Source organism: Pteropus vampyrus, unplaced genomic scaffold, assembly GCF_000151845.1.
Source record: "Pteropus vampyrus isolate Shadow unplaced genomic scaffold, Pvam_2.0 Scaffold35, whole genome shotgun sequence".
Classification (NCBI taxonomy): Eukaryota; Metazoa; Chordata; class Mammalia; order Chiroptera; family Pteropodidae; genus Pteropus; species Pteropus vampyrus.
In genome coordinates this window covers 727,572-737,443 of record NW_011888816.1, presented here as the reverse complement: position 1 = coordinate 737,443, position 9,872 = coordinate 727,572, and the positions used below count along the sequence as shown (strand labels likewise).

General features: G+C 50.5%; 1 protein-coding gene across 1 annotated transcript in view; it reads left to right on the top strand.

The window, feature by feature from the left end:
- LIMD1 (LIM domains containing 1) overlaps positions 1 to 9,866 on the top strand; it is a 62,776-nt gene extending 52,910 nt beyond the window's left edge. The window contains exons 3-7 of the mRNA XM_011357472.2: positions 2,344 to 2,411; positions 4,405 to 4,467; positions 8,505 to 8,635; positions 9,205 to 9,256; positions 9,714 to 9,866. Coding sequence (XP_011355774.1) covers positions 2,344 to 2,411; positions 4,405 to 4,467; positions 8,505 to 8,635; positions 9,205 to 9,256; positions 9,714 to 9,860 — 461 coding nt within the window. The 3' untranslated portion in view covers positions 9,861 to 9,866. The remainder of the gene's footprint in view (positions 1 to 2,343; positions 2,412 to 4,404; positions 4,468 to 8,504; positions 8,636 to 9,204; positions 9,257 to 9,713) is intronic.
- The last annotated feature ends 6 nt before the right edge of the window (positions 9,867 to 9,872 follow it).

The window sequence follows — 9,872 nt, the reverse complement described above, 5'->3', positions numbered from 1 at the left end:
GTGTGTGCTTTCACTGACACGTCTAGTACCTGTCGTATTAATGCATCACTGAGCCATCTTCCTATTCGCACATCAGTACGTTCAGTTCAGTTCATAATGACATGTACAAATCCAGTTCATTCATTTTGACTGCTGTGTAGTATCTCATCCCGTGAATATAAGTCCAAATTCTTCCTCAATATTTGCGTCAATTTCTCTATGCCGGTGAACACTGACGATGCTCTGGGTGTCCAGGTTTTTCCTTCAGGGCTGCAGTGAGCATCCGTACGCGCACCTTCTTCCTCACACCGGGAGGCCTTCTTGAGGGGCGTCCCTCGGCGTGTGCGTAGGTAATGTGGGTTTCCAGCTCTCTGGCCTCTTGTCACATTCTTCCCTAAGCGGTCATGCCAGTCGACACTCCCCTCTTGTCCCGCCCCTTCACCAAGACCTTGTCAGGCTCAGTGGTCTTTGCCCATTGGGAATGAGATAGCCTCTCATTGTGCTTTTAATTTGCACATCCTGATCGCTGGTGGCATCGAACATCTTTTTAAATGGTTATTGCCTGGAGTCGAACAGGTAGGTTTCTCCTTCCTATTCTTTGCCCATTTTTTTTTTTTTTTTTTACCACTGGGTTGTCTTTGTCTTATTAATTGTAGACTTTTTTAAAATATGTTTTAGATACTAGTACTTTGTCATATGGGTTGGCCTTTTATTCCTTCAACTCAGATTTATTGCCCTCAGACCGCTGCCAAGTCCCTCCTAGTATGTAGCTGATTTGAAATTACGTTACAGTCTTAAGTAATGTGGCAGATATTCAGAGTATTAAAAAGTTCTGTGGGAACCACTCAGAGGATTGGGGAGACACTGAGACAGCAGTGGGTCTGGCGGGGCCTTCCTGAGAAGTGGGGTACAGAGGCAGAAGGGCACATGGTCAGCCTCCAGGTCTGCAGCCACGCTCGCCCGGGCCAGCAGCGCACCCTCCTCCCTCCTCCATCTCCTGCTTCTCTCCACGCGGCCTCAAGTCCCCGGTCCCTCGGCCTCAAATCCCCGGTCCCTCGTCCTCAAATCCCCGGTCCCTCGCCCTCTCTTTCCGCCTCCCTGCCAAGAGGAGCAGTTTGGCTTTTCCACGGATTTGTCTTTCAGACTTTGTGTTTGTTGTTTTATGTCGAACAGAAGTTTCGACTTTTGATATCCTATTTATCAGTCTCTACCTTCGTATGATCTTTTGTGCTTTTTATGTCTTACCCAAGAAATCCTGTTCTACGCCAAAGTCAAAGACAGCTGCCTAGATTTTCTTAGAATAGCTTTTGTTTTTCACACTGAGCTCTTCAATCCGTCTTTTGTAGTTAAATTCACCTCCTTTTCTGTGGCTTTCCCTCTACGTGGATACTTTGAGTCCTCGCCAAGCTCCAAGGCCACATCGGCTGTCTCTCCTCCATCACCTTGTGCTCCGCCTGCTCTGGGGACACTCAGGGTCCGCCAAGGGGATTTCTCTGTGTCTGGAGCACTGTTTGTGTTTGTGACGTTGGAAGTTTTGGTTTCATGCTGTGGACCCTGGCTCCAGAGGCTTGATTCCACTAGTGTTTCGAATTCCTTCAGTTTTGGGAACTCCCTTGGAGCCTGTCAGGTATGTTTTGTGCCTGGCATGGGAAATGGTTTATAAGGGACCCAGGGACAGCCATAAAAACGCTTCTGCTTACCCTGAACACGTGGCCTGTGTGTTCAAAGGAACTGATAATGTAAGTTGTTCTCGTCGGTGTCCTAGCCTTATGGACACTAAAGTTATTCTAAGAAGTTGGGACGCTTCAGATTTTTCTCACTCTCGCTCGCCCCCACTTAGAAAAAGAGAAAACAAGAAAAATCATTATCCTTCCCACAATCCATATTTTCTATAGTTCGGATGAAAAAATACCTGAAAATTAAGAAAGTAAGACTTACAGGACTGTCCTGATAGGTCGTCACCAGCAGCCCTTGGAGAACATGTTAAAGGTGACGGTCCCAAATGCCTGTGGGAAGCGGCAGCTTCAAAAGGGACTGTTGCCCAGGACCCCCACGTGCACGCGGCCCTGCTCTCCTGTCACCGGATGTCTCGCCGGCTTCTTTCTCAGCACAGGGGAGGTTTGAGCAGTGGGTGTAGGGTGAGTCCCAAGTCAGCCCTTGGTCTTCCCCTCCAGGCAGCACCCCAGGGGGCCCTGTCTCCTGGCCTTAGCCAGGGACCACCAGCAGCTTGCAATAACCGGAAACTTATCGACAGTTGGCATTGTTTGCCCGTTTATTTCTGCTCGAAGAGATGGTGCCTTCTTTTCTCTGTGTCCGCTGCATAGTAACATTTTCTTTTGACTCTGCCTTTGTGTTTCTTCCTAGGCCGGAAGCTGAGAGGAAAAGCCTTTTATTTTGTCAATGGCAAAGTGTTTTGTGAGGAAGACTTCCTGGTGAGTTTGTCGCCGAGGCTCCCCTCCCCGCAGTCCAAGGCAGAACCAGGTGTGGAGACACGGAGGGGCCCCGGCCAGGACCAGAGGGTGGCTCCCCTCTGTGCTCCTAGCGCCCGCGGGCCGCTGTGCTGCCCGAGGAGGGGGGTCCTGGCCTTCCTTCCGCAGATGCCCACGTTCCAAGGCAAATGACAAACGGCAGGGCTTTGGGCTCCGAAGGGGCTTCAGGGTCAGTCGGCCTGTCTTCTTGTTGCTTTGCCCATTTCTGCCTGCTCCACCCATCCCTGAAACCTGGGCCCCAGGCCCGCCTTCCTTACTTCTCACCCCGCCTGCTCTCCGTGGGGACCCAGCCTCTCACATGCCTCCACAGTCCATTTATGGGCCATTGGCCCCCAGATCTGAGCTCCAGCCCTGTCAGCACCTCTGAGGCCAACTGTTGACATCTCACTGACCACTAGACAGAGCACGTGGCGCACAGCATCTTGTCGGGTGAGGAGTCTTTCTCCCCGACGGGACCGTAGGCTCCTGGGGAGGGAAAAATATGCTTCTCCACCTTTACATCATCGGATCTGAACACGATGCCGAGCACGGAGTGACGCTGGGGAAATGGTAGTTGCACCGAGCCTGCATTTCAGGGGTGAGGAATGTGAGGCCCAGAGCTGGCCTGGGACCAGCTTCTTTGTGGATGTGTGGATTGCTCATTATGACTCGCATTTGCCAGGCCCAGACTAGCAAACCCGACTGGCTTAAGCAAAAAGGAAATTCACTCCAGCAAGGCCCTCAGGAGTCATTCTCTCCTCCGTTTTTTGGCCCTGCCTCTCACTGTTAGCGTCTGTCTCGGGCACTGTAAGGTGGCCACATGGTGGCAGCCCGCAGAGTGTCAGTCTCGCTTTGAGAAGCCTCTGCAAACAGCTTCTGGAGCCTGATTGGCTCTTGTTGGGTCTCACGCCATCCCTGGGCAAAATCATTGGTGCTGGAGGAATGCGAGGCTCTGATAGGCTAGATCCGAGTGGGTCAGCCCCACGGGAATCGTGGGGCCTGCGAGGTGGGCCTGGGGCTGGAGCCCAGATGAAAATACGGAGCTGCCCTTACCCCAGAATGGAGCAGGTCTGGGACAGCCGAAGCCGCCACTACATATTGAAGAGTTGCGGAAAGTTCCCAACTTTTCCTTTTTCCCACTTTCCTTTAAGTTGTGTGTGCCATATCTAAACTTAAAGTACCTTCCAGTGCATAGTGTCTAGTGCGTTTTCTGAAGAGAGTTCCTCATTTCTTTCAAGACTCCAGCTGTGTGTGTGTGTGTGTGTGTGTGTGTGTGTGTGTGTAAGGTAAGATATTTAATATTTATCAAATTTTTTTGAAGCTAACTATAAAAGATATTGGCTTTTTAACCAGAAACAGATTTGAATTTGAGTCTTGTTCTTACTCTTTATAGGCTGTGTGACTTTCAGAAGGTCACTTAACCTCTCTGAGCTTCCATTTGTGAAACAGTATACTATAGACATTGCAGAATTTTAAGGATTAATTAGAGTGGTGGTCTCAAACTTGAACATGTATTAGAATCCTCTGAAGGGCTTGTGAAAACACAACTTCCCTGGCCCACCACCCCCTCATTTTCCAATTCGGTAGGTCTGGGGTGGAGCCCAAGAATGTGCATTTCTTAAAGTTCTGGGTGATGCCAGGGAACTCGTCTTCGAGAACCCCCAGGTTGGAAATTAAAGCCTCTCTGTGTGCAGCCTCTTACAGAGGGCCTGGCATGGCGTGGGTGCCAGACACAGCTACCGTGAGGGCAATTGGTATTAGTATTTGTGGTGGCTTTCGTGGCAGAGAATATTCCATGATTCATCACACAGCTGTGTTGTCCTCGCGGAAATGATAGGTTCCCGAACAGAGGGACAGATCTTTCTAAGAAGTTCCTCGTAATCCTCGTGACTGTCAGGGAAGTGGCTGGATCATCTGCCTTGCCTGCGTTTACCTTTCTCTTCTGCTTCCTCTGCAGTACTCCGGCTTCCAGCAGTCTGCTGACAGGTGTTTCCTCTGTGGCCATCTGATCATGGACATGGTGAGTAGGGTCGGTCCAACGAGATCATAGCACAGTGGGAGGGGAGGCTTTCAGAGAAAAAAGAAATGAACGGTCAAGAACAGTTATCTTGACTTGTGATTGCAGCTGGTTTTGTTAAAAGTGGACCCCATGCAATGCAGCTGTTTGCTCCAGTAGAACCCACGTTGTTGGCGATTATTGGTACCAGCACCCTCATCCATCCAGTGCACGCGACGTGTGCTTCTGATGAAGCTCTGACCCCTGGGCTGTTCAGATCACACGGGCCTCCCTCTGATCGTCTGGCGGCATCCCAGGGGAGATGCCAAACGGAGCCTATTGTCACTGTAGAATTCGCAGCTACCTTGGAGTCGGCGCAGAAAGTCAGATAAACATGGTGTTATCCCCTGTGTTCAGCTCAGCTCGATCCGTTCCTAAAATGAGTTTTTGGGAACTACCATTAGTTCTGGAACAATGGAACAAGGAAGAGTTTTATGCGTTCTGTTTCTCGCTCAGCCACTGGCTCTCTGACCTGTCTTGGGCCTCAGAATCTTTCTCTCTTCGGTAAGGACAGTTTTTCCTTCGGTGAGGTTGTGGGCTTAAAGAATACAGCGTTCTTATTCTGTCTCAAGGATCAAATTGTCCTGTCCACCTTTGGAGATCAGTCCTGTAGAATTTCTTTAATGTACTGGGTAGTGAAAAATGATTATAGAATATGCTTTTAGCTAGAGGACTGAAATCCCTAAGCTGACCTATTCATTCATTCTGGAGAAGGGAATTACTAATTATTGCTGTTTTGAAAATGTTACCTTTTTATTGAGAAACAACTCAGAGAGTAAAGGGTACACATCTTAAATGTACAGCTGCTTGAATATTTACATTTGCATATACCATGGAAGTGCCACTTAGATCAAGATGTGGATCATCTCATACCCTAGAAAGTTCCCTTTTGGCCTTCTCCTACTTAAGACCCCCTTCTCACAAAGGTACCCACTTTTCTGACCTCTCTTGCCCCAGATTTGTTTTGCTGGTCCTGGAACTTCATATAAACAAAAGCATAGAGTGTAGACTCCTTTGGATCTGCCTTTTCTCAGTGAGAAAAAGGGTTTCGAGATTCATTCATGTTGTTGCCTGTGTTGGTAGTTTATTCTCATTGCTAAGTAGAATTCCATTGTAGGAATATAGCAGTTTATTTATCCATTTCCCACTGATGGGATTTTGGGTGGTTTCCAGTTTGGGGCTATTTATGAATAAAGCTGCTGTGAACGCTCTTAGGCATGTCTTTAAGGGATGTAAACACTCATTTCTGCTGGTTTTATGTCGACACATACAAAACAGTGATCCAGAGCTGTCCCCGTTTATGAAGAGAACCTGCTGTCAGCCAGGCTTTGATACACCACAGCAGAGCTTAGCTCTGTGAGCAGCACCCCTGGGAACATGGCCCTCCACCCATTCCCCCCTGGGGGGGTCAGGCAGGAGCCACACGCTCTCACTCCTGCCTTCCCCAAGAGCCCGCCAGCCTCCTCAGGGTGCCACTGCTCTTTAGCAAAATTTGTCCTTGATTTCAGAGTCCCTCTGTCATATCCACCACGTAGGAGGTCAACAGCGTCCAAAGTTGTAAACATCATTACACTCTATTCTTCTGAGTAGCCTAAGCCTTCTCTAGGTATTTAATTTATTGCTGTATGACACACCACCCCAAAAGTTAGTGGTTTAAAACAACAGTGACTTATTATTTATCATGATTCCATGGATCACGAGTTAAGTCAGGGCTCAGCAGGGCGATTCTCCTGCTCTTTGTGGCGTTGGCTGGGTCTCTTTCTTAGCGGTGTTCAGCTGGTGGGAGAGTTGAACGCCCAAGATGACTTCTCACGTTCCAGGCCTTTCTCGCTGTGGCTGCTAATCTCATCTAGTATCTTGCTCGGATTTCCTTACAGCAAGAGAGAGGAAGCGGAAGCTGCCAGTCTTCTTATATCCTTAACTCAGAAGTTTCAGAACGTCATTTCTCCCTCAATCTGTTGATCAAAGAATGTCACAAGGCCAGTCCTGACTCACGGGGAGGGGACACGGTCTCCCTTCTTCCAGTGAGGATCAGCCTGTGCGTACGGGAAGGGAAGGAACTGAGTTTGGGAGACAATCTCTACCACACTGGATGATGTGAACTTGAACCTGGATTCTGGCAGGCCTTCTCTAGGACTTGCAAACTCTTCGTGAATGTCTGTCTGACAGTGACACTTAGTTTTAAAAACAGAACCCTTACCTGGTGCAGAGAAAGATTCCTTCAGATACCATTCTCGGTTCTCCAGCAGAACCCCATTTGTTCAACTCTTTGTTTTGATTGTCTGTCCGTGCCCCTCTTTGTGCTAGACGGATTAACTACTCTGGGCTTGCAGCTCGGAACTGGGCATTTTCCCACGTTAAAAAAAATAATAATAATTCCAGCCAGTCAGAGCGCAACAAAATGGCATCTTTATCCTACCGTGCTCCTGGAACAGTGTGGGTTAAATTAATTTAAAGGTTTCTTTCCGCCAAGATAGCTTTAGCCCGAGGGTGAAATGCGTCCCAGGGTCTGAATGGCCAAGTGGACTTTGGCAGCCCAGCGTAGTTCTTTTTATTTTGGTATCTTGAGAGGGGCCTTGAAAGTTAGCGAAACCCTAGAGGGAACGAGGAAGCTGGAAAGCTGGGCGAGCAGGAAGTCCTCCCCTCACCCCTGTGGCCGTCTCGTGAGGTGGGCTCAGTGTGTGAGTGTGCAAGGCGAGGCAGTGGCCTCTGGAGACAGGAAGGAGCGGGCACAGGCCCGTCTTTGCCACAGGTCTCACAGTGCACTGACAAGGTTTCCCGCCGTTTCAAGTTCCCTTCCTTCTGCCTCTCTGGGGGCGCTCTGTGTGGCCCCCACTCCCGAATGCTGATGACTCTTGTGTCCGTTGCTTGCAGATGCGTGTTTCGGTGCCAGCTTGCTGGTGCTGCTTCCAAAGCTCAGTTGTTTGTACTCAGTTTCATGGCCCAGGTAATTGCAGAAATGAATCTCCTACTGAGTCACTGAAGATTTTTTTCAACTGCACATCATAGAAAAACCGAGACACGTGTTAACTCAAACTTTCACATGCATCAGAATCACTTGATGAAAACGCCAACTGCGGGGCCTTACCCCAGAGTCAGAGTCAGTGATTCTAGAGCTCTGGAGTGGGGCCCGAGAATGCGCCTTTCTCACAAGTGTCCAGGTGATGTCGGTGCTGCAGATCTAGGAATAGTACTTGAAGAACCACTGACTTAAGAGGAACAATGTTTTATCTTACCCAGCAAGAGGTTCGGAGGTGGGCAGTTCCGTGGTGGGTGAATTTGGTGACTGACTCACTGACGTCACCGAGGAGTCTCTTTCCATCTCTCCTCTCCCCTCTCCTCTGTCTTGGCTCTGTCCTGGTTTCAGGATGGCCTCTTACAGTTCCAGGCATCACATCCAGATCAGATGACGCTGAGAGAGGAAAAAGGTTTGTGGGGCTTTCTCTTCCGTGTGTTTAAAAACAACAGCAACAAAGAGGCTTTGCTTGTACTTGGATTTGAGATAATCGGGGGCCGAGTCACGGCTTCTGGATTATCATGCGGCAGAGTCAAAGCTGCTTAGAAGGGGCCCCAGGAGGCCGGAGTTAAGAGGTTTTTTCCCAGAGCTCTGCATTTTCCTGGGGAATTTCCTTTCATCTTTCCGTGTGTTCGCCACTTCCCAGATCTGGGATGGATCCTTTCGTGGCCCTGCTCTGCATCATTTCCTGCAAAGAACCGTAAACATTTTTTTGATAGAGAGCCCTTTAAATTCTGTCCCGAAGGTTTCTGAGTGCAGGAGAAGGATCCTGTTTGGTCTCCTCCTGTTTGTACGTGTAACTGGATTAGCCTGTCCTGCCCCGTGTCATCTCTCCTGACCTTGGTCCAAGTGAAACTCTGGAGCGAGTGTGCCCGCGTGGTGTGATTGCTCACACGGTCCCTCCGCCTGATGTGCTTCTGCCTTCCATTGTGCCCTCCTTCCCCAGCATCCTACTGAGTCCTGGCCTCGTTCTTCTTGCCCCCAGATCCTGCAGGCCCTGGGGAAGTCCTACCACCCCGGATGTTTCCGCTGTGTCATCTGTAACGAGTGTTTGGACGGAGTGCCCTTCACCGTGGACTCGGAGAATAGGATTTACTGTGTCCGAGATTACCACAAGTAAGGAGGGCCGGGAGCCGCATGCATGAGCCACACGGATTGGAACTCAGCAGAGCGACACATGGCAGCCGGCTGAGGCCCATCTGCAGGCAGCTTGTACCATTAGTCGACAGTTCAGCAAAGGCTTAATGGTGTGAGAGGGTGGGGGGCGGGCCTCAGGAGCTCAGCTGATGCCTGAGCAGACAGGAACTGATTAATGAATCATGTTTACTGAAGAAAAAACCATCAAATCCGCAAGTCCCATGTCTCCGGCTTTACCTGACTTCACAAGGCACCAATTCAGGGGGCCGCCACCACCCTTGGGTGCCTGGGCCTGAACCAGGCACCATGTGGAGAATAAACAGTCTCTCTCCCTAGTGAGAGGGACCCAAGTGTGCTCGTTACCACTTGGGAACAGTCCCAAAGCTACATAAGCAAGTCCTCAAGAGTGAATCGGCTCTGTCAGCTCAAGGGCTGGAGGTTCACTTGAACAGCAAAGGCAGGACGTGGGGCTCTGTGCGGGCCCCGGGGGTGAGTCTCCCAGGAGCACCCCAATGTGCGTCTTACTGCTGCTTTGCTTCTCCTCCCAGGGTGTTGGCCCCCAAGTGTGCAGCCTGTGGGCTTCCCATCCTTCCACCCGAGGTAAGAGGCTTCTCCAGACCCGCTCCTGGGGCCTTCCTTGGCTTGGAGTTCTCCCTGGGGTCATTTACAAGATCTGCATCCTGTCCTTTTACCTTTGAAAAAAGTCCTCTAGAATCTCGACTCTGAGATGCGTAGTGAGCTCGCCAAGAAGCCCCCCTCTCAGCTGGCTTTCCAGCCCAGTGCCGTCTCGTGCCCTGACTCTGACTTGGTACTAACTCCCAGATGAGAAGATGAGCAGATGAGCAAAGCCACACGGGTGGTTTTCTCAGTGTTGGGGCCAGCATTCGAGGAGGTGGGGCTGCTGTCCCTCGGCTGCTTTTCCTCCCCGTGCGGCTCCTCTCCTGGTTTCTGCTCTTCTCCTGAGGCCACCTACGTGATCCTCAGAAGCATCCCCACTCCCCCCACAACATGCGGAGCCCCCCAACCGGCCTCTCGTTCTTGCTTTTTCTCGGTCCAGGGCTCAGATGAGACCGTCCGCGTCGTGTCCATGGACAGAGACTACCACGTGGAGTGCTACCACTGCGAGGTGGGTCCCTCCCCGCCCAGGCCCCAAAGCCTGATTGACGGCCCAAGAGAAAAGCATCCCGGGGGACTGGGGCAGTGACTGGGGCAGTGA